At 38.6% G+C, this 26,155-nt stretch overlaps 2 protein-coding genes across 2 annotated transcripts in view; both read right to left on the reverse strand.

Annotated features, from left to right (window-relative positions):
• The window catches only part of LOC139686885 (uncharacterized), a 763,875-nt gene extending 741,147 nt beyond the window's left edge, over nt 1–22,728 (reverse strand). The window contains exon 1 of the mRNA XM_071583961.1: nt 21,410–22,728. Coding sequence (XP_071440062.1) covers nt 21,410–21,880 — 471 coding nt within the window. The 5' untranslated portion in view covers nt 21,881–22,728. The remainder of the gene's footprint in view (nt 1–21,409) is intronic.
• Nucleotides 22,729–25,410: 2,682 nt separating this feature from the next.
• Nucleotides 25,411–26,155, reverse strand: part of LOC139686788 (hexokinase-4-like) — a 66,550-nt gene continuing 65,805 nt past the window's right edge. Inside the window, exon 10 of the mRNA XM_071583833.1 lies at nt 25,411–26,136. Coding sequence (XP_071439934.1) covers nt 26,038–26,136 — 99 coding nt within the window. The 3' untranslated portion in view covers nt 25,411–26,037. The remainder of the gene's footprint in view (nt 26,137–26,155) is intronic.

The following is a 26,155-nucleotide window of genomic DNA, read 5'->3' on the forward strand; positions in this document are numbered from 1 at the left end:
AGTCGTAAGCTTCCAGTTAAGCAGGTAGAACGTTCTCTTAGGTATGACGCCTTTTAGACGGATAAGTAGTGAGGAAATTACAAGGATTGCGTTAGACAGAGAGCTTTTACGAAGAGAAGGAAGTTGATGACAGGAACCTCGAGTAAAAACGTGAAAAAAAAACAAAAAAGAAACCTTTGAAGTGGCGTGTAATTTTGCATTGCTTGAAAAGTTGCACATTGAGACAAGAGGATAACCTAGATTCGAGGCTTTAAAGATGTGGGCGTGGAAATGAATGGAAAACATGAAATGGAAATCAGGAAGCTATCTAGACGCGACAGGAGAAGAAAAACGGTTGCTGGCAGAATTCAAAGAGGACAGGAAATGTGGATTCAGAGCATATTGTTTCACGATGGAATGTTGAAAACCGTGACGGAGGGGGAGAATTTGCAGCAGGCCAGGAAGGAAGGGCGGGAGAGAAAATAGGCATGCTGGACGGGATGAAAGGAGGCATAAAATATGAGGAATTGAAAAAGATATTATCGTAGTTCACGGTGCTACGATGTTTAGTGTCGTGATAGGCAAGGTTTCAAATGAGTTACTGAGTGCTTAGTCTCTTTACCCATGAAAACCAATGACACCACTAGTTTTCTGCTAACATTATAAAATTGGCTAGCAACGTGACTAAAAAAATGATCTTCTCGATATGAACAATTTATTTATAGGCTGCGGATGTTTGAAAAAATATTAAACCCCGAAATATGAGCGCAATCACGGATTTCATATGAGAAAAATGTGCGATGAGAACGGAGTAATATGCAGCCATCTCATATGAGGAGCGAAGTCATTGCCCCGTAAAATGACTGCAACATTAAATGACCTATGGTGGATTTTTTCAGAGCTACCCAGGCGTGAAGCGGAGAGAGGGATCATTTATTATTCACTTAAAAGAATTTTATTAAACAGCTATTAACGTGCAGTAATATATGGTAAGCGGTGCCATTTACCTACTGCATCAAAGAAAGGTACCGGTTAAATTTAAAAAAAATTACAGGCATCTCTTTGCGTGGTCATTTCGCATAATTTACCACGCGGGTTGAGTTTCTGAAAGCACATGATAAACCAATGCCTCTCAAACTTCACTCCTCTGTTACCTCCCTTAGTTTGGATCCGCGCCAGATCAAGCTCGCAGACGTAGCTGCATATTTTTGAATATTTAAGTACGCATAAACGCTATCGATATTTAAAAGCATGACTCTAGACTGGCATAACACTCCATCCTAATTGTCAGTTGCTATACTTCGCATTATCAAACGGACAGTGTACTAAAATTTTCTTTTCTCGGGTGACAGAGTATATACGGTGGAGAAACAGCATCATAGTCGCCCACGCCACGAAACTAAGGGAGACCCCAGCTGACATTAGGAAGCCTTCCTCCGCAACAGGTCGACCTTCCCCGGGTGAATCAGCGGTAATTATTGTTTCGGATTGGTAAAAAAATAGCCATACGCAAAGAAGGTTCTAGATCGGACGCGCGTTGCAGCTTCGCTAAAAATGCTGCCATATTGCCAAGGCGAGGCCATCTCCAGATGTCCGCCGACAGCAGTAACGAAGCTGTTGCCAAACGACGACCTTGCCCTCAATTCTCCCTTTGGGGGTAGATTCGGGGAATGGCAAGAGTGAATAGTGAGCCCGTCCTCAAGAAATCCTGAAGAAACTTTGCAATGTGTCTGGCCGTTAAACCGAACCTCTCTTCCCGGGATGAAAGTATCATAATCCACACCCGTTACCGCATGCAGCGCACAAATGCCCAAGAGCTAATCTCCGATTGGAGCATTTGCATCCCAATGCAACAAATTGCCTATCTAATAATAACCCAGCAGTAAATTTAAATAAATGCAACATTTAAAATAGATTTCAAGCTTGTTCGAGTTGGGTGGAAGGCATGTCCATGGACTTTCGTGGCCTCATCAAGTTTCTACTGGTAAAGAATTAAATCCCACCGAGTGACATTCGAAACTTAATGCCATCCATCCTCATCTGCTGATCTAACGATGATTGACACGAATCCCATCGCGAGTACATATTATTTCCGGGAAATTACCTATAAAACGTAGTCTAAACTTTCAGGCTTCACTTCGTGGAATTGTTTGATGTCCATATTAAATCTAGTTTGTAATTTTCCACACACTTAACTCGAGTCTCTGGAAAATCACAAACTCATTTAATATGAACACCCATAAATCACTTTAAATATTAAAACAGCGCTACTATTTTAGAGCATGAGAAAACTTCGTTCATATCCTGCGGATATTAACTCAATTGAAACAAAGCTATTTCAATGCCAAATCCAATATTTTAACGCCACTAGCGTTTATAAAGATAACATTTTCAAAATAAGCTTTCGAAGTTTAATGCCTAAGTAGATGAGAAACAAAAAATAAAAATTACTAAAGAGGATAGAGCCCTACAGAAGTCAAGACCATTGATATCACTCCACATAACTCCATGAACAGCGGCGTACCTGTGGGGGGGGGCATTGACGCCACAATTTTGGGGGCCGTAAGGCAGGAAATAAATACCTCTAGTTTTTAAGCCCATTTCATATACGCATGCATTAAAGTAGTTTATTTTTACAGTAAAGTGGAATTATTTAATCAGTTGGTATTTTCAAATTAAGCATTACAGAACACAACAGCAAAGCTTTAAAAGTCGCTGCACTAATTACGTGTTTAGAGAGTCGCCAAATCTTCCGACGGTTGGGAGGGCAATTATTTCCTGCGTGGGGCCTTCGATAACCTAGTTACGCCGCTGTCCTTGATGATAAATAATTAGATTCCGCACCGACCTACACAAGGTCATTTAGTGACTTAATACTTATAAGAGCAATCAAAAAGTCCACATATCAATTATACTCGTAAGAATAAAATATCATTATTAGGGGAAGATTGAGGCTAGTTGGTCCCTTCTTCCACCTACGATCTATCGATTGAACTGGGGACAGAGAGGGGGCCGAACCACACCATTCGTATGGTACGATTAATCACAATGCCTCTTCGATTGGGAAATGTCCTCCTTTGGATCAAAGGCTTCACGCCTCCTTAACGTTGAGAATTTTCTCCCAAAGATTTCAACATAAAAAAGTCTATGGCTAATGGTTTAACTTGCACGCCGCAAAAGTACAGAGTTGTTTCAATTTTCCGATTTTTCGAATTTCGATGGTAAGAATATTCTGAGGCGCTTGCACAGTGCTACTTGAACAAATCGGATGCTTCTCCCGACTGAGCACTGACCTCAACAGTGACGCTCTCTCCAGAGAGAGCGTTTGTTATGCAATTCCCTTAAATTTTCATAAAATCGTCAAAATGTAATTCAACAACCTGATTATGAAACACGAAGTTAAAATGATTTTATGAGGGATCGAACACGACTTTAACCATGGAAATTTAAACTATTTTATTGATCTTCGAGAAGCACATGCTATGATAAAATAATTTTCGTAATTCTCTGGAAAAATATACTAATATCAATAAAATTATTATTAAAGGGTGACAATTATTATATGCTTTGGGTTCTTCAATATCTCATAAAATGCATCAGGCCTACATCGGAATCAAATACAAAAATGACCGATGACTACTACCCGGGGTGACCACAATATTCAACACAAAGTCACGACCAGTATTGTGGCAGTTATTCCGTCATTTAATGAAAAAAATGGTGATCAGGACAATATTACTATTATGGCATTAATAAATAATTAACAGAACTTATTAAGTAAAATATAACACACAATAACAAAAGTACCAAGAAAGGTTCTCCTCCGTTTCTAAAGGCTAAACAGAATTCCATATTATTCAATTTCACATCAACGTGGATTCAGGGTTTTAACCTGAAAATCTCTTTAAAAAACATTGTTCATCTCAATGTAAATACTAGGATTCAGGGGCTGGGTGCAATCGTAGTCGGAATGAAAGAAACCAGGAATCCAGTGTAATTAATCGATCCTTTCATAATCATCGATGAATCTTTAACAACACAACGTACCTATTTCTGAAGTTGACCATTGCCCGAAATACGCTGCACTTGCGGCAAAAAATAAGTTAATAAACTAGATAATATACTTTATACATAAGTAATTTAAAATATACCACGCAATTTTTAGAGTTAATTTTTTCAGTTATAGGTTTCTTCGGCAAATCTAGTCCGGGAATCAAAACATTAATAAAGCAACCAATTATTCGCTTTTAAAAAAATGCATCAATATTTTTCAACGGAATGCATGAAGTACAAGCAGAGATTATGCAGTTAACTCATCGCACGGCATCACGTAATTAAGTTCTACTTTGGTGTGGAGAATGATTAGTCTTACCCACTCACTATTACGTTCCGAACGCATTCACTGCAAAGACCCTCCTATAAAAGTTAGAAAGATTTAATTTTCCCTTCTGTTCTGAAAAACATCCATTTCCGATTGCGGCAAAACAAAAATCCCATTAACGGAAATTGATAATTCAATGGTAAATTATAATAATACCGCAATGAAGCAATTACCGCATACATTGTAGCAGCAGCCATAAATTATGCTGACACTACGGAAGTCAGAAGAGGATGTTTTTCATGAAGTGACTTGATCGTTTGCCCTTCACCAGAAGGTTGTTCCGTGAAGATCGATGCTCCTTCGAGATGCGTATGATATGACATAGTCATAAAGGAAGAATTAAATGAATGAGGAAGTAAAGAGATGAAGTCGTATGGACCATTAAGATGATGACGATTATGACGAGCTGCATTTCAATGAAGGGGAGGAGAGGCAGAACAAATGGTAATCATAATTGGCAGTTATCCAATTCTATAAGAAACGCAACAAATAGCCATTCTCCTCACTACCATAGGGGATATCCACATAATACAGGCTCTAAGATAAAAGTAATGCTCATTTTCTGCGAAAAATATATTTATTGATCTTATTTGTTAAAATGCTTATAATTCTTCTAAATACTCTCCCAATGCATCAATACGCTTGCGGAGACGTGCCTGCCACGCCTGGAAGGCGCCCTGAAACACCTTGACGGGAATGTCTCTCAGGAACGTAGTAGCATACTTTTGGGTGTTTTCCACTGTCTCCCAGTGCTTACTTTCAGCTTTCTCGTTCAGTCAGGGAAACACAAAAAGTCGCACAGGGCCAATTCGAAATACTAAGGGGGCTGGGGGGCCGCTGGGGTGCTCCGGGCCAGGAAGTTGGGAACGATGGACGAGTGGCTGGGGGCAATTGCCATGCTCATCTACAACGCAACGCTCCATCGCGCCGTGTTACAAAGTCGAAAAACACACTTCACGCGGAGGCACGTATTTTCGCTCAGACTGCTCGTAGCAAACTGACGACCGGTTGCGTTGGAAGGGCAGACCCCCCACCACATTTACCGACCGCCTTTGCCGCGCTGCTATGGATAGTCGCGTCACAATATATGCGCATTACTTTTATAATTAACCATGTACGATATATATTTTTTACCCCCCCTGACTTTTCTCTCCCCCATGTCCCGATTCGTCCATTAGCTTTTACCAACCCCTATTATATCACATCACGCTTCTTCTGCATCCCGATAAAATATATGCAAGTTTAATGATGCCGGCTGTGGTATTCAAGTGGAACGAGAGTAAAAACCGCACGGTTGAAATACTCCACCTCGCGCTGGGTGAGAAAACAGCCTATTCCGCGAGTGCAACATCCAACTCGCGCGAAAATCGAGTTCTTTCCGCCTGAATCCACAATGCCATTAACTCCCATCACTCCCTTTTGCAGTATGTACCACTCGTGCCCCCTGAATACCATTCAACTGTACGTCCATAGAGCGGATATCTCCCGTGATCTGCCATTTCAGTCCGGATTCTGACGTCGTGCGCCATGAAATCACGAGGACGGACATAGGAACATGAGAGATGGACAACGTAATTCCGTTCAATTTTTCGACTGAATACTTCGCCATTTATGTGCGCTGTCCCTTATATTTGAGCCTTGAACCAGCGGTAGAGAGTACGTAAGCGTTCCAATAGACCCGAGTAAAATAATCACACATTACGATACTTTTTCCGGACTAAAATCCTCCGGAGAACGGCGTAATATATGGGATGATCCCTTATCAGATGGGTGATGTACCGCAAGGGCTCTCCATACGCCAAACGCGTGGGGACGATCATTGAGCATCCTTCTTCACAGGTAATCGAATCAGAACGTCAATCCCATATCCTCTAGCGTTTCCAGCGGAATGACAGGAGTTTTTGACACGTTTCAACCACGCCCACCCATTCTCTCATTGTTCGGATGACTGTGACGGGCGAAACTTGACAAAAAGGCCCTGCCTTCTCACTCGAAACGTATGATGGAACGAAGGTTCGTGAAATTGAAGCCTAGGTTCGTCGAAATACGATCGCCGCCGGCGCCGACACGAATCCCTAGCATAGATACGAATTCGTGCGTTCCGTTTCTGCAAGGAGCGAATGCAGAGAAAATTCAAAGAGGGGGAAGAAATTGTCAGCTTAGTGCCTATGTGTGGGCTATTCATTAGTGTGCACGCGTATACACGTAAATACTCGTATGTAAATACAGCCAACACATGAACTTGACGGTTCTAGGAAAACAAAATTTGTCATTGCAGTATTTTTCCCGTAGTTACAACGATGCTCATTGTTACGGAAATATACATTTTTCTGTCATTAAGGTATCTCAGAACAATATGCTACTTCGGTCATAGCAGTGGCCTAAATTGTCTTTCTTTTAAAATTTGTTACTTCAAGAAAGAAGGCAGTAATGTATCAAGAAAGCCAAAAGTTTGTTCACATGTCAATATTGAAGACATATTAAGAAAAAACAAAATAATAGACTTTTGATTTGAGTCTTTTGAATTATACCAAAAAATTAATATCCAAGATAACCTCAAATTATGTGCAATACATTTTTATCATTGTTGGCTTTCGGAACATAACACTTAAGTATAAAAGTCTGGAAGCAATAAATATATTAAGTACTTCAAAACGTATTCACGCATTGAATGATGTCTAAACGTAAATATGAGGGGAAATTCTGTGAACGTAATTAATCGTAAGTTTAGGAATCCATACGTACCATGATACGGGCTTTATAGATGATATTGACGAATTTGAATGATAACTCGCTCTTGGTCGTACATTATTCCGTGCTAACCGACTTCTTATGAACGAATATTTATAATACTGTATTATACGAGGGTAGGCTGAAAACTAATACACACATGCTTGTAGACCACAGACGAAATCACCTTCAGAAGCACTCCTGATGGCATGTGGAAGTAACATTTCCCCTCAACACGCATACGCATGTTTGAGGTCGTTACATTCATCCAGTGTATTTCGAGAAGCAGAACTAAGGACACGTCTTCTAGTGCTATGTCAACGCGAGTTAAACAGCGTGCTTTTATCGAATTTTTAACTGCTGAAAAATGACTCCTACTGAGATTCATCGTCAATTAAAGGCTGTTTATGGTGAAGATGCTGTTGATAGGTCTACTGCGAATCGATGGATAGTAAAATTTCGTGATTGCGAGCCTGAAAAAGCCATAATTGTTGATGAAACACGCAGCGGACGTCCGATCACTGCCCCAGACGAAAAACATCGCAACTTCAATTAAATCCTAGTCCCAGCGAATTTCTTTCGGCGATTTATTTAACGTGATTAAACCTAAATCAAAATTGATAATCAGAAAAAAGAGAAAAAATGGATGATTAGTTTGAAACAGGATCACCGCGTATTCATCTGAGCAATAACAATTGGTAACCGAGCAACACTCGGTGTTTTCCTACTTTTTTAGAATTCTTCAAAGACACTTTTAATGATCTCATTGAAAGTGGTAGAGAATCCCCATGGGTCCACTCCCAACACGAGCATCAACTCCTTGATGAATCGCAAAAAAAAACAAAAAAGAAAAATATTACTCTATCCGCCAAGAATTGATGGCTAACTCCACTTTCCAAAAACTAGATTACGGATTTCCTGCTATTTACGATTTTTCCAAAGCATGCCACCTTTTCGTATCAACATAACTGGAATTTGATCAATGTTTTTTGTTAAATTATTGCCCGAAATCACTTCTCCTCGGTATGGCACGCAGTTTTCATCAGAGATATTCGAAAGGAAGCTGAACGAGGCATAAAATTTCCGATTTGCGAGCCGTTAGGGAAAAAATTTCAAGCTCGAAAAAAAAGGTGGGGCAAGGCATCGCGTGTGAAAGTCAATCGAGAGAGAATGAAATTGGAGAGGACTGGTGTTTTGACGTTTTCTCTCGCGAATTCAACTAACGGAGGGAAGGTTCGTAGGCCATGTGGCATTTTTATGGGGAAGAAGGCGTCCGATGGCTCCCTCGTCGTAACCACGTGGGGGAGAGAGGCCTTCGGATCGCTTCACATAGAACACTATTTAGACATAAAAAATTTACACCTATAGTGAACCGCCCCCGACATGTAAATCAAATGCAATCGTTTCCCTTTCCTCCCACGTAATTACCGTTTCGAAAAGATTATTAGTGTCCCGAAATGATTCTCTCGAAAAAAATGGAATCTTTCCTCACTGGGCAAAATCGAGCAGTCGGATGGGTTAAAAATCACCCATATTTTTACAAAACTACACGGATGTTGATTTTTCGCAAATTATAAAAAACACTTTTTTTATCATGGTGACTCATAAAATCTCACTAGAGTAAATAAACAGTTGGGTGAAGGTCACCTCGGATACGTGTTTTTTCCTCTTTTCCTGTTTATTTTGAATTCTCGAATGTCGTTTCTTCTTTCTTTCAGGACCTCAGTTGCTGAGGTGTTTTTCTTTCGGGATTATCCAGAAGGGACGATTGGAAAAAGGATTGCCTTTGCTGAACTTCAACAAAAGTTTTTTTTTGACGGAGAGCGATTCATATTTGTGTTTTAATCGCTTCACCACGTTAGCCGCCCGTAAGACAGATGACACGGGCACAACGCACTGCGAGTACATCTACATCAATACCCTGAGAGCCACCAAAAAGGTGTGTGGCAGGGGGTGCAGCACCAGAAGGAAAGGGTAAGGGATAAGGGGGTTAGGGTTTTTCAAATGGATGGGGAAAGGTGGGGGGAACCAGCAAAAAAATATATAAATATACTAGTATAGCCATGCGCAGTCGCTAACTTGAAGGCTAATACTTATTATGTCGAACCAACTAGTGGAGGATTTCGATTACAAGCATTCTTGTCTCTTATTGTCCTTGGAAAAAATGACCATTTAAACCTGTCAGTCTTGCAGTCTATCTCTACAATCTTATACTACCTTGATCAAAAATTTCCCGGAATTTATTCAGAAAATTAAAAATACAAGTTTATTCATCTAAATCTATATTGTCCCCTTCAAAGTAATCCCCATCGACTGCAACACACTTATGCCAGCGCTTGATCCAATCCTCGAAACATTTTTTATATTCGGTTTTCGGTATGTCCATCAGTGCTTCCTGCGATTTTTCCATTACTTCCTCTCGGCTGCTAAAACGCGTTCCCCGTAATGGTTTTTTAACTCGATTGAACAGAAAGAAGTCACAGGGAGCCAAATCAGGTGAATTCGGTGGCTGTTGGATGGTATTTGTTGCATTTTTCGTCAAAAAATTACGAATAATGATAGCACTGTGCGACGGTGCGTTATCATGGTGCAAAATCCACGAGTTTTCTGCCCACATTTCTGGTCTCTTTCGGCGAATTGCTTCACGCAAACGTCTCATAACGCCCAAATAATACTCTTTGTTTACTGTCTGGCCTTCTGGCAAAAATTCATGATGCACTACACCGTTGTAATCCATGAAAACCGTCAGCATTGCCTTCTTTTTTGACTGAAAACGACGTGGTTTTTTTGGTCTCGGCTCATTTGGTGAACGCCATTCACTTGCCTGATGTCTGGATTGCGTGTCGTACTCATAAACCCACGTCTCGTCTCCAGTAATGATCCTTTTGATGAATGTGGGATCGGATTCAGCCTCGCAAATCATGTCTTTTGCGACGTCAACACGGTCTCTTTTTTGCATGAAATTGAGGTCTTTCGGCACCAACTTTGCTGCTACACGACGGAAACCCAAATCATTAACCACAATGTCTTGGGCGGATCCATAGGCAATGTTCAAGTCCTCCGCTATTTCTCTGATGGTTAATTTGCGGTTATTGACCAACATTTCTTTTACTTTATCAATTTTTTCACCGACTTTCGATGTCGATGGTCTGCCACTGCGTTCATTATCTTCGATTGACTAACGACCACTTCTGAACCGCTCGTGCCACTGGTAAACGACCGTTTTTTTTAGAGAATCGTTGCCGAAACACTTTTCCAACATTCCCAACGTCCGTGCGCCACTAAATCCGTTTTTACGCAAAATTTAATACAAGTTCGTTGTTGCAAATTTAAATCCATTTCTGAAATTGTAAAAAATCGCCAACACACACAGAGATAGATGTACTCTTGGCTACGTAACTTTTGCAAATGTCAAGTCATGACACTAAGATTTAAGGGAATATCAACAACAGATGTACCAATTTAACAAAAAAACAGAACTCAAATCGGAACGATGGGAGCGCCACACGGTGGTTATTCCGGGAACTTTTTGATCAAGGTAGTATTCGTGATCCCTCCGCCCGTAATACTTTGGGGTTCGTATCATGTTCTTGATGGCATCGGAAAAGGACCCATCTTTAAATGTTTTTAATAAGTTTAATTTATACTGTAAACGCCGCTGTTTAAGGGAATCCCAACCTAAATTTTCTAGCAAAGTAGTTACGCTACTGCGTTAGTCATAACATTTTTTGACAAATCTTGAGTAATGTGACATCACGATAATAAAGTGTGCATGTACGTATAGGGAACAATAATTGACTCAGATGCATTATGAAAAGCCTTTGAGATCACGATTCAGTAGTTCTCGACATTCCAGAGAAGCAGAACGATATTTCAACGTGACTACTGTGATACGCGATGCTCCTTCTCTATGGCATTTCGATGATAGTCTGGAATTTGCAGAACTGCATTTAAATATCAATTCCTCACAACCAGACAGCCCGTGGTGAGAAGAAAAATGGCAGATGAAGCGATTCTATATTGCCGTTATCGTCAAATCGTAAATCGATAGCGTCCATTCGATGCTGAGCATGTGAGAGGGTCGCTAATCGACGTACTCTGAAAATGTCATCATATCGCACATCCATAATGTAAAGCGATGTCTTGAGTTGCGACATGAAAAGCGAAGTAGTTTAACTAAATCGCAACAGATATACATGTGGACTTGGTCAATATTCATACAATATACACAGTTTGTCTATATACCACACTTAAGTGCACTCCAAAGTAACGTATCTGGTACTCACGCAGCATGCACATATTCATAAACCCAAGTAAGTAAAATCCTAACATATTCTCAGGTATGACATAAGTTAAAATTTCGATTGTCATATGAAATGACGTAATGACGAATACTTATTTTAACTCGGCACCAGTTGCACTCTTCGAATTTTGATTTCTGCAAAGTAAATCCGCATTTTCAATGAGTACTTACGATTTGCAAGCGTGTCCTCAGATTTGAAGTGACAATGAGTGCCTCTCAGGCCACACATTTCCACTGGTACCATAATTGTCATTTACGAGTGTATTAACGTAGTAATCATAAATTTCAACACTTGTTGTATTTCACATTTCTCGCTATAGCATCATTACTATTAGATATTTTTGCCATATCATGACGACAGATTCGATGGAATAGGGGAGGTGACCGTCTCCATTTCTCCTCGATAAAAGACGATTATCCATCTACCTTATTCTTCAACGTAACATATGCTTTTTGTTTAATTTTCTTCGATCTTCCTACGCACCGAAACTCGCCCCCAAGCCTTGCGAGCAAATGATTCTTCCCTTCGCCTGAGTTCGCGCTCAGGCGGGGTTGTGACGTAAAAGTGCCGTCTAGACGCGGCTCTAAGGAGGTGAGCGAAACGCCTCCGCCCCCATCCGTCAGACGGGATTTTCTTTCTTCCTTTTCCGCTCTCCACCCCCTCCAAAGCCCCCACACATCCGTGTCCCTTCGTCAGGTTGGGGGAGGATTAGGGCGATGCGGGTGAACGGAAAGCCGAAGGTGGCAGCGGTCATCGAGGGGATTTATCGATTTCCGCCTGCGAGGGGATTCGGACGGTGGTGGGCGGGGAGGAGGAGGAAAGGGGAAGTAAAAGAAATGAGAAAAATAAAAATCGGACGAAGACCACGTTCATCCCCTTCGTTCGGGATTTATTTCCGAGGGTTAATCTTTCATTATCCACGGTCCTCACTCTGATTAATCCTGGGGAGGAAAGACTCGCCGTGATTCCCTCGGGACGCGAGATTTGCATGCCGACGAAAATGCAGCGGAATTGCTGTCCCGAGCCCACCCCAATCCCTCGGAGATAGATTTAAGATATGCAAAAAATCTCCAATTTCCTCACGTGGGAGAGGATCTCATGAAATTTTTCAAGACCGTTTCCCGGACACACTATCGAATTTTGCTCGCTCGCGACTGCTTCCTTGACTCATTCGATGAGAGTCGACAAGATGGTAAAATCAGTGGAATTTGCGTCGCTGCGATTCGCTCATCTGAAAACAATAGCGCATAAATTTAAAACTCCAATTAGATGAGAAAAAAATGCCGTAACATGGAAACATTTCAGTATCTTGATTGTGATCGTGATTGTTGAAATAGCATTTCACATACGTTGAATAAGCTAATACCAACTGGAGTAGTTTTCTGACTTCAATTAATAGAACTTAAGAATAGCACACAGTTTTACTAAGTGTGGCATGCCAAAATTATTTTTTACGAACACCAACAACAGATGAAATGCCATCCCCATTTGTGGGATTGGTTGACACAACAGGTGATTATATCAATAATAATAATTATTATTATTATTAGGTAATCTACCGGTTAAGGTAGGTTTATGGATGGACATAATTACAAATTAAATAATTTGTGACCCCTAGCAAAACACAAATCCTACTTTACATCAGGATATTAGCAATATAAAATATAATTGTGACACACTTCCAGTTCAAAAATTGTATAAACTAATTATTGGGAGCACCTTCGGTTTTACATTGAGGGCCTTAAATGATTTCTAAGCAATAATACTCTCCATACGTATAATACTCAAGGAAAATACTATCCGAAAAACGGGATGCATAATAGTCGGTTGCGATGATAGCTTCAATAATTATGGCGAAGTCCGCGTTGACCCAGCTAAGGCCCTAATGTCCATTGGGAAATATTGTGAAGGCTAATGAAGCCATTAAAACGTAAAAACACAGCCTTAGTAATTTCTCCTTAGGAACATGTAAGATGTAAAATCAGACTTAACGAAATACCTTTTACTAAGAAGTAAAATACATCAAAACCCGGTCGTAAAACAAAAAAATTTTATCAAGTGGAAAAGTACTTCGATAAGTTATTCATTATGTTCGACTTCCACTACATCACGCCTGAAGCTACTCAATTTGAAATTAAATAAAATTTCAGTTTATTTTTTCAGTTTATCATATTACGATACACATTTTGATATCAAGATGCAATTGTTTCCATCAGAGATAATCTACCTCGGAACGGTACATTTTTGACAGTGCAGGACAATTATTATGAGTACCCTAATTATCACGTGGACTTCTTATTACGACCGACATTATACTCTCCTCCCTTTATAAAAGTGTGTAAGAGGTGGATGACCAGTACCCATAACATAAGATTTCAAGTGGATACCGTCTATCTCGTTTAATTATAATCGTAAAATACCCACAGAGGATATAGAAAGTTAGATAATAGCAATGTTATACCCGAGGATAAACTGAAACTAAATAAGTTGTAGAATTACATTACCGAGGATATAATAAATTCTGGTCATCATATTACATACAATGAGCGTTCCTCTGAATGTAAGAATATTTTCATTCACAATGTCAAGTACAATACTGTAAATTCCATTCAATACTGCGACAACATTAACTTTTCGAAATCCGTCAATGGAGTAACCGTGGTAAATGACAGAACCATGCATAGCGCACATGCTATTGTCCCAATAATACAACGAGGTTCTCGAGGTGAGGAAAAAACGCAAACTAGATATTGTCGAAATTTTCGTACCCGTTTCTAGCAAACACTACACACACAAGCCCGAAGATAAACACTGGACTGCTAACATTTTCAAAATCTAATATCGGATGGGGAATTGGACTCCAGTGACAACATTTTCCCATGGCATTGAACTAGGGAGGAGAAATAGAGCCAGATGCCAGTTCAGTCCGTCCCCCAAAATTCCACTCACATATTTTACGAATGCATTTCTGAGCGTATTTGCATACGCGCACACCACATCGTGTCCACTTACCACGCAGCAGCCTGTGCTAGGAACTACTAAAATGCCGTTGAAAAATACGTTTTCCCGACTGGAATCGAGATTCCCAACGCCTTTCCTCGCCGCTCCTGACCCAAAAATTACAAAGCTATACAGATGAGGGGATATTCAGTCCACTCACACACACAAATCCAGCCTTCTTCTGGTAACTGATGTTGCCAACTCAGTTTACGACATCGTGCTGAGCGGAATTAAAACTTTTGGCACTCTGAATCAGGGTCTATCCGAAGCACCTCTTACCATTCTCTGAAGTAATAAGTGAATGATTTGCCTCGCCGGCTGAGAGAGGGCGGTCTATGCGCAAGGGATAGCATGTTAATCACCTAAACATTACACGTAAAATGTAATTACAGGACAAAACAGATATCTTTCGTGAATTTTTTTAAGAGTAGTTACAACAAAAGGATAGAGAGTATGGCAAATGATTTCTTAGGGGATGATCATCTTGGGCTTAGGAGGGGGAGATGGACTCGCGATGTCATTGCAGTAATAAGATCACTAATCTAGAGGAATATAGAATACAATCAGTACGTATTTGCCTGTTTCGTAGATTTTGAAAAAGCGTTTGATGGAGTGAATTGGGAAAAACTAATGAATATAATGCAGAAAATAGGAATAGAATGTAGGGACAGGAGGCTAATCCGTAATCTGTACATGCCTCAGACTGCTCAGGGGCGATTGGGGAACGGGAAGTCCGGATGGGCATTGTTAGGAAGAGGTGTAAGGCAGGGTTGCCCATAATCACCGCCGTTGTTCAACGATGTGAAGGAAATGATAAAAGAGACATGGGAAGAACTGGAGGCAGGAATGAAATTGGGCGGGGAATTCGTAAAATCAGTTAGGTTTGCTGATGACCAAGCTTTAGTTTGTTTGTCAGCCAAGGGGTTGCAAACATTGCTGAGTGAATTAGAAATTCAGTGCGACAGATATAGGATGAGAATCAATATTAATAAATGAAGGTAATGCGATTTTCCAAAAAGAAATAGGCTAAGCTAAACATTAAAATAGGAGGGCAAAAACTAGAGCAGATAGAACAGTTTACGTATCTCGGAAGTGTTTTGGACCAACACGGTCAAGGTAACAGGGACGTAAGGAAAAGAATTGCGCGAGGCAAAGAGGCTTTCACAAGGAGGGAGTTGATGACAGGGATGTACGGGGCGGAAACATGGTCACTGAAGTAGGATGATAGAAGTAGATTGGAGGCTTTTGAAATGTGGGTGCGGAGAAGGTGAAATGGTAGGTAGATTGGTGGCTGAGGAGAGGGGTTTGTTGGGAGAAATCCTAAGGAGGCAGTAAATATGAATGAAGGGCGTATTGATCAAGTGAGATGTTGAAGACTAACAGAGGGGAGTACGTAAGGCAAACGAGGAAAGGGCAGGAACAGGATAGGAATGTTGGACGGGATGAAGGAAGTATTCATAGGTGAAGAGGGAACTGATGTAGAGTAGGTTGCTGGATTGTGTTTCGTTAGTACTCACAAAATAGTTATTTGGTAGTTGTGTCCATCCAAAACCTACCTTAACCGGTACATTACTTAATAATATATATATATATATATATATATATATATATATATATATATATATATATATATATATATATATATAGAGAGAGAGAGAGAGAGAGAGAGAGAGAGAGAGAGAGAGAGCAAGGGATATCCCGACGAAAACAAAAGAACACCAATGCTAGTTAATTAACAAGTTATCTCGATAACTGTTTATAAACTGTTTTTTTTCCAGTTTCAGTATGTAGTTCGCTTTGTTTTACGTAAACCAACTTTTCACGACTTCCACTGGACATTTTCACCAGTCAATGTCGAAACCAATATAATGAAAACGTCTGAGTATGAAAGAGAAATGCACCTATAACCTGCATAGGATAGGCTAAGATGAAATAAATTATGTCGATTAGAATAGGTGCCCCTAGGGACCTTGTTTGGGAGCCTCCCGATCACCCAATTTTCTTCCAAACCCTGCTGCAACGAAAACATCCTCCCTCCCGACGAAGTCTCCCTCCTTTCATCTCCATTTCCAAATTTCACAAACCTTCACTGCACATTTGTCTTGGCAAGTCCTGGTGGTGGCGGGGTAACGTCCTCGCCTGTAACCGAGAGGTCGCGGGTTCACTCCCACCCAGACGGATTTGTCTCCACCTAGGATTTGGGTGTTTGCAATTGTCTTTAACATAATGTTTAAGGGTTAGGTGGAAGATGGGTCTTAATATCACCCCAATAGAGCCATTAAATTTTATATGGAAATCCTTCTTCCTCGGAGATTACTTTTCTGATCTATAAAACCCTTACACCGTGTATTCATATCTCTTCCAATATTATTACTTCGGCTCTAGACTGAGCCCAGATCATCAATACCTTAAGTTTGCTTAAATGCGTTTTTAGCTCAATTTGAACTTTCACTTTTCAGATAATTAATGCACACACAAATATCCTTCTTGCCTTTTCCCCTCGAGTCAATAAGGACTTGAGTTACTTTATATCAGGAAATTTAATCCCTTTGACTAATTTATTCCATTTTCTTTTTAATCATTATAGACGGTTGTATAAGGATTTTAGGTAGTCTCTGGTTCTATGGGTGGGAAAGTGTATTTATAACCTGATGATCAATAAAAAAAATAAAGCAAAGAATTTTAGAACGTAGACAGAACTAAAATATATTAACTTCACCAAAAAATGGGGGAAGCTCGTTGTTTGGGTGTAATTTTTTCATAATTTTTCCGTGTCTATCCATCTATCTATCTATTTATTCCATTTCACCGTATCCTGGCATAGCTCTCTCGATTTTCGCAGTCATACAATGTTTCATGCCTACTCTTATGTCCCTGAGACTAATAATAATAAATGCATCTATTTGTTTTACCAGTAATAAATATAAAGAACGTCATCAAACGTACATACAATCATAGACATCATAAATACCTAATTATTCTTCAAATAGGAGGACTCTTCGACATCATTTACTCCCGACTCTCGTTCTATCCCTTATTCTCATACCATTTACTCTTCGTATGACCAAACCAGCGTAGCACTCTTCTTTCATGCTAGCGTAGACCCGTGTACCCCTTTCATAATCTACTCATTCCTCGTCCTATCTCTCCTATTTTTATCACAAACAATACACAAGTGCCTTATGGACATTTATGCTATGTATGGTATTTTTAGGCGTATCCACATTTTTGCTCGTCCCAATTCTACTTGCAATATTCTTCTCCATGTTCGTCCAGATAAACTCAGTGAGTGGTGAGTGAGTGGTTCCGCCCTCTCTAATCCATTGCCTCCCAAAATATTCTGTCTCCTCCTCATGCTTTAAGATGGCCTGAAAGTTCTTGAGAATCAAATTACCTTCGTTTTCCTATTATCTTCATCCAATCTATCTCCAACAGAACTAAGCAATATTTCCAAAAATGACTGAACTATCTTTAGCTGACTGTCTGTCCAACAAAAACTTTATAGTAAAACAAAAATAACCATCTCGCCTTGCTTTCGAAAGATCCCATTGGTTAAAAGCAAACATAATCCGGTTGAGATATGCTCCATCCGTAATCACTTCACGGTTAAGTGCCCCGAAATCAGCTTCGTGGACGAATAATATGATAATTAATGTCTCCGGATGGGAATCACTTGAGTTAAAAGGATCTACAATAATATTAACAAGAATTAACAGCGACCATTATTTTAATGGCACGAAATTTTGAGTTTGTATGCCTGGCGTGGAATCGCCACCTGCCGTACACCCTACTGGTAGCTTTTAGGTTACCATGTGTATTTGTATGGTAACCTAAATTTAATACTGTGAGATAGGTAGTGGGTTGGCATAGATTTTTACCAATTCCCTGTACAATCAGCAAAAATGCACCGGTTTTACATGCATAAAAATTGGCAAACAGATTTAATAAGGTCTGGCTGTTTTCTTCCGTCAACATTACGTGAGACCAAAAACTCGTTCCTAACTAAATTATCCAATCCGTTAAAACCCATTTCCATACTTTCCTATTGCTATTATACATAGATACCGCAAAAACTGAAATTTTGAAAAAATTGGCAGTCCAGTAATTGTGGAATACGAGAATATAGAATTCGGAAGTGGAATCTTGCACATTTCCTGGGCATTTTTATGTATTTCATGCGTGGTATGAAATCTACTATATCTGATCAACGGTGGTCCTGCACGGAGAAATGACGCCGCTATCAGCAGCGATGGATTTATGTGCCAATTAATAGCACGACCGAATCCTACGCCGAACTCTTTCGACGCGATTGAGTCAGCAACTCCTGATTCCTCATTTCGACACGCGGTACATTTCAAAGGCGCACGATTCATTTTCGACAAAAGTTAGGGAAATCAGCGGGAAAATGTTTGCTTATTTTTCGAAAAAAAACCGTTTACTTCCGCGAGGTACAACATGATAATTCATTCAGAAGAGGGGAAAAGTTTCAAGTCCTTCCAATTCGGACGGGGTTTTGGAAATAAATAACGTACAAGGTGTCGTGTAATTTTTTTCCAAACACATGAGCCCACAACAAGGGAAATTGTGAAAGGATATAAAGAGGCGCGAGGTGAGAATGTTGTGGAGACTTTAAATATGAATGACTCTATGTATGCGACATGCAAAATCGTAGTAGTATTGGAGGTTCTGTGATTTGGGAGTAGAGAAGGACGGGAAATGTGAAAGGGATAGAAAGAATACTAACGAAGAAGTATTTGACATGATGGGAGAGAAGAGAATATTGTTGAAAGAAATACAAAGGAGACAATAAAGGTGGATGCAATTTTATTCGTGGATAGAATATTGAAGACTTTAATGAAGTTTAAAGATTGAAATGCTATCCACATATCATACCAAATAGGGATTGAGTTACAGCAGAAAATTTATGATATTCCAACCCAAGAATTCGTCGTGGGAGGCCAGCATACTAGTCGCTCCACCGACCCAATCCCCATTTCAACTAATTTTTTGTGTTCCAACTCCCAACCATTTGAGGTGAGGCATAGACATAGTAGCTGACAGGAGTTTAAAAAATACATGTATTGGTACCAAATATATTCATAATAGATCAATGAAATGATGGCGAGAAATATTATTTTTCATCAAGTACTTATGGGCAGGACTAAAACATTCCTTGTGTTTCATGAGCATTCAAGCCTTGATCCAATTCATAGTTGAGACATCTGCTTCATGCCATCAAGACCAAGCACAGATAAATGCTAATTTTCACAGTTCTCAATTGAATTTGGGATGTTGTAACAAAAAGACAATAAAATTAGTAATCATGGAATGAGACCAGTTTGTTTCATAATTTGTTTGAAAGAAATTATTCATGGATTTGGAGGAGTAATTGTAGGTTTCATTTTCATGACATCTGATGAAATTATATCAATGACAAGTCATCAAATGATGGGATGTGATCAATGTCTGCAAATTTTAACATTAATATGAAACTAAAATCACAAGGTCTTCACTGTTTATGTATGGCAAAGATCACATCATCATCAATTCAAATGTGGATGGAGTGGCATGTAGCCAAACCATCCTGAATATTAATAATAGAAAAAACAAAGCATAATATTTTGATCATATGTCGTAGTATCCTCAAAGGAGATGGAACGAAATAAAAAGAATATAAAATAAATATTCCCAGGGAGAAGAAATTATAAATGATATTTTAATTAATATAATTGAGTGTTAATTAATAAATATGACATCTGGATGGTAACTTCCATTGCATGCATGTACCATCTCAAAAAGCTTTTGAAAAATAAGTAAAAAAAAATCATGCTACTTGGAGTATTGCATAGTTTTCATGGAAGCCAATGTTTGTTTCCATTCACATGGTACGGCTTTAAAAAGCGGGATAAATTCTTTAAGCAAACCTCTACATTAAGTCATCAATTCAATTCTATCTCAACAAAAATATATTAAACTCATGGTCACAGGGATGATTATCTCAAAAATATCTATCCCATTACTATTAAATCATACATAAAGCAATATTTAAAAATTGACTTATACGAAAATGTAACCTGTCAAACTCAAGGATATAGACATATATTTATGGTAGTGTTAATTCAACCACCCCAATGCTTAAATGTTCATGGTAGATTAATGGTAAAAATCCCAATAAGATGGAGCCTACTATCTCTGAGGGCACTATCCTTAAGCAGTCAAAGAAGTTATCATAGCCAAGTTCCTTTCAGAAAATCCAGCCAAATATTTTAAGTGACTACACTAACTTCACCCTTAGCCTTTTTTATTGCAGAACCCCAAAACTGAAGCCTGATCTTAGCAAAATTCAAACAATATAATCAAAAGTAAGAAGAGGAGGTGGCAACATCCTTATACGCTCAACGTCTCCATACTGAAAGAGTCCATTTGATATCATGAAGTAGCTTCAGTACAACATCATGGCTGGATTCTGTAAATGCAGTGCATAAACAATAAATTAGGTTTCTGCTGAATATTTATTAACATATGAGTCCACAATAACTTGGTCATACGGTGAGCAATTTTGAACCAGATTACAATAAATACCATTTGGATAGTTGTATTCAATTCATACCATTATTGTAGATTGACTTAAGTAAAAATCAACCTAAACCTCGAACCAAAGTAGCCTGGTCCAGAGCCCTAATTAAACAAGGTGAGTCACTTTCGGATGAAACCACCAAATGTCTTTGTGTCAAGTTTCATGAAAGAAAACACAGACGAAGAGTAACTCAGTCATAGAATAATTCTAAAATCTATAATCCTGAACTGACTTTTCCTGACAGTGCCATATAAAATAGATGAATGAAAAATCACTATCCTTTAGCATAAAATAACACCGCTTAATAAATAAAAGTTAATTTTCTGATATGATAGCCCAGTTTTGAAGCTCATTAATAAACTATCATGCAGGGGAAAGAGAGAACCATGGGGTTCAGAATATCCATTTTTCAGGAAAATTACAAGAATCATTACTTACCTCAACAAGTTTCAGGATATTTCCGCATTTCACACGAACGTCAGTAAAAGGGCAGTTGATGGACAGCCTAAGAACAGCAGGAAGATGAATCATTACGAGGTCAAGGTACTCCTTAGGCACTATTTTTCCATTTCCATTGGTTGTACCACTATCACCAGCCACGACCTTTCTGTCGACTACCTCAACACAGTGACCATTTGAAGGCATTCCACTAGCTACACCCACTGGGGGAGACGAAGACATTTGGTTTTGGTTTACTTGTGGGCAATGGTGCTTGGGACTTCCATACCCATCCAACCATCCTTCTACGGTCTTTCCCATGGTCTCTAATGCAATCTCCCTCACTTGCGAATCTCTCGAGCATAAGGGCATGCAGAATCGAGTCACCAACTCCGAATAACCTGAATCTTCTCCGTCCAAACCGGCGTCCACTGAGTTCTTGAGGTTCACAGAATTCATCGCCATAAACATTGTTGCACTGCTATTACTCTAGTAGAAAGAAATTGGCTAACAGGCAAGCACCTTAAAGAGCGATGATACTTGACAAATATATGATTCCAAGGGTCTTTACTTCTTTATTGCACAAGTGACACAGTATTTTTTTAAGGCGGTCTGCTTATATCCTTTCACAAAAGTGAGATAAAAGACACCTATAGACACATTCGACGGGTAACACCTGCCGGAGAGACTAAAACAGAAGGTAAAAATAACTTTTGCGGTGATGTCTCGACCAAATTGTCAAATAGCAAGCAAAATGAATAAAGTCAATGAACTGTACCACTTTTCATAGAGAATTACTATGAAATAATCACGCAAGTTACGATAATATGACCGAATTTCTGCTCCAGTTCCCCGACGAGGAAGTTCTATGCATTCCTTTCGCTTTAATATTGGTCAACTGATATGTACTAAGTAGCACAAAACCTGAACTTACCTAATTAAAATCCCACTGAATCTGCTCGTAGCACACAAATCAATCAGAATAGAGCGAAAATTAACATAACACAGATTCGAACATCAACGATGTCAATAGCGCTAGTATTGTCCATTAATTGTTTTGCCCTGTCGACGTCCGCCGAGTTGCACCAGCGTTAAAGTGACAGCCCCGTACCTACAATTGCTCGTCAGCTGAGCTGCAGAAGCGGGAGCGGAATAGCTCCAGCCGGCGGCCCTGCAGTGAGCTTATGTAATTCCGATACACTGGTCCGGTTTTTGGCACAGTATAAGGAGTCAGATAAAAAATTTCGCAATATGTTAACTTTTTCGTATTAATAAACCTTTATCCATTTTCCTTTTAACCAAAGAGTAGATTTGGAGCTCTAATAGACACAATACAGACTTTTTTCCCTTAACATATGATACACTTCTAGCTGACGGATTATTTACAGTGCTGCTCCCCGTGTCGCGAAAGGGAGCGACAAGACAGAAGAATGATGGAAACCGTTATATACGAAACACCAATTTTAAATGTTGTTTTGAGTTCATCCCATGGTAAATATTTTTGATTTTTCCTTTTGCTTTTATTGCTTTATTTTCGACAAAATTCAACATTGGGTAAGTTTATCCTTCGGTATCCCTTAAAATTTTACAATATTAGCAACATTTTTAACATATTTCATTTTACAGCTTAAGTGTTGGAAATGCGCGGAATGGACGATAGTATAATACAGCGTGGGGTGTTAAGTTGTGTCTTATTAGATGAGGATATGATATGTAGCGATTATCAGTCTGTGGTCACACAATGCCTACATTAAATAGCAACTCACCAATTATAAGATACAATTCAGGGTTGTAGTAAAAGCCATTGATTTAAGCTCATTCTTTGGTAAGAATGGCTAGTGGTGTAGAATATGCAGGTCTCTCTGAACTCATAGTTATTTTCGCTCCTCTATTTTGCTAAACATGCGTACAAGGCTTGAATTCGCATTTCATTGTTTTGCTTTTATAGTATTGGCTACACAAAGTGCTCCTCCGCCATCAGTCGAACTTGCCCTTATTAATTTATTAAGCCTTTGTTTTATTCTATTTATGAATCCCAGAAAAGCGTATTCTTTGCCTCCTTAGTTTGGAAGATTATAGAGACGTTATTAATAACCAAGAAGATATTCAGCACCAACAAGTACTATCAGTAACTGTTAGAATGACAAGTATCGATATCTTACATATCCGCTACCTTTCTGTGGTATAGGATAATAGGGGTAACATGAAGAATTCTTTTTTTGGTAAATGAATAAATTCCTTCCACTGCCAATGGATGATGGCATCATCAATGGTTCACCCTATCAAAATTAATAAGTTCTAGCTTGTATTATTTCATTTCATCCGTTGCAATTCTGAACACCAACATATTACCTGAACTTGGATTGAAAATTTATTGTTCTATGTATCGTGCTGATTTAGGCAAGTGGCATGCTCTAATTCTTTGTACTTTATTTAAACCCATCATGGAAATCAGCATTGCCACCTCCACACTTAGTTGTTATTTTGTAATGCCAGCTTTCATTCATTAATTTATTCTAATGCAACTTCAAAAATTACTTCTCACCCTCTACTGATATTTTCTCTGTCATAATGATAATATTTCCTCCAAGTATTTATCCAGTCAGTCATCAACCAATCAGATTGAATGCTTAAGAGTAAACTATAGGCTTAAAGAGTCTTATTTTACAAAATATGTATGGATGTCATTATGTAATAAGTAATGAAAGATTGCCCATTAAATGCATGTCATCAAAACAGTTGGTGTATAGTTTAACATATATTCATACATATAGCATAAAAAAATTAGTTCTTTGGAGAAATTCTGATGATTACATAATTTTTTAATGAATAAATTACCTTTCCAGAAGCTCACAAAAATTATGCTTGTATCAACTATGTGCTCTAAGGGCAGGCATCAATGAGGACCAAGAACTAGAAGAGACTTTTTACTGTAAGAGATAGTATTGATGTTTATGAAACAACACAGTATGAGGGAATTTAGTATAGTCATTCACTGATAAATCATATAAAGTTCATTCTATACCACTTATGTACTATTGATTCTACTTACATTACATCTGTAATTTTCTGTCTTCTGTTGTCTCTTCTTTTTCTTGAATTCTCCCACTTTGGCAAAACCACACTATATCCATGGAATCCTCAGTTGAAGCATCAGAAGACAATCATTTCCTTTTCTCTTTTTTACCACTGCACTTTTAATTTCCCTGCTCTGCATTTCTGATATTGGCAGTAAAAGCGTTGGGATTGTTTCCTATGAATGAGTTATGACAAGACCCAGTCATCTGTTCTCTTCAGAAATGGATACCTAGCCATAGGTACCTATTCAACAATTCTTTAAGCCATTACACTATATTTATTAATGAGGAAAATATTTTAACTGCTATTTTGAGTTTTAGCGAGTGATTTAATAAAGTAACTCCTACCTGTCCATTTTAATAAAAATTGGCATGTTTTCACTAAATCATTAGCAACTTTACATAAGGTGTAGCAAATGATGGAATTATGCACAAAGGGGTATATTTCTTTTGCCAATAAAGGAATCATAGGACATGGAAAATTTTCACATTATTTATTTTTCAGTTATCCAGGTGACCATCAAGTAGAGAAATGATTAGCGGGGCATGAACTTTTTTACATCTGACCGTTTTATTTAAATATTGCATCGAAAAATTTCTGCTGTTTACACTGAGATAAATGAATGAATAAATCTATAAATAGAGTAAAATTATTGATATTTTACTCTTTTCTTTTAAAATGTGTGCAACCTATGGTATTTCTGGAATACAAATTCAAAAGTTGTATATGAGCCCATGTCCTTCAGGAGTTGGGCACAGTAGAAAAACTATTTTCCATCATCATTGGAAACTTGCTCCGTTGAATTATTTTATTCTATGCAGTCTTATTGTTGCATACTTGAAAGTACACCGTATTCATAAATTGTTTAAAAAAAATTTATAGTAAAGTAGGGAGTGCAAATGATTAGTAAATATTGATTGAGAATGTAGTTTTTATTGTCTTATATCAGTTTTTTAATCCAAAATAAAGATAAAAAACATTTCATCATATATCTACACTTCTTGGAAACATAGGTACATTGTCCAATATATTTTATCAAAAATTTGAGGCTATTTCATTCACAATCCGAGAAATTTCAGAGAGTCTGGTTAAAGAGTATGAGTCCATCCACACAGTTGGGGTCATAGAGCAGTGACCTCCACGTTAGCACAATCATTATCACCACTCCAAGTAACCTATTCATCCTTGACTTCAACCAGCAACTTTGAAAGACCCTTGTCCATGTTCTTTAAAAATTATTTTTATTCAAAATATCCCTTACCAATTCTCGTATATTTAATCTATACATCACTCATTTACATTTGTACGTCTTACAGTGATTGTGTATAAAAATTTATGCGAGTTTAAAAATATTCACAGAATCAAATTTTACAGAATAGTGCTTTTTTACCGAGTTTCACTATTGGAAAATATCATTGTGTATGATCAACCCTGTTTTTAATATTTCATGTGAATTTATTTAATTGGAGAAGCTCTCATTCAGTCATCAACCTGCCCTAATATACATTTCCTATACTTTTCCTAAGGTTTACAGCTGCAATCATAACTGCCTATACCTCTGTCATGTGTCTCTTTTTTAATCGTTTAGCAATTGCTGCCACTAAAGCTGCACCTTTACCACTGCCATCTTCTGCTAGCATTAGCTGAAACTAATGGGAAGAAAAGAAT

This window comes from Hetaerina americana, unplaced genomic scaffold (genome assembly GCF_022747635.1).
Source record: "Hetaerina americana unplaced genomic scaffold, ioHetAmer1.1.p SCAF_15, whole genome shotgun sequence".
NCBI lineage: Eukaryota > Metazoa > Arthropoda > Insecta > Odonata > Calopterygidae > Hetaerina > Hetaerina americana.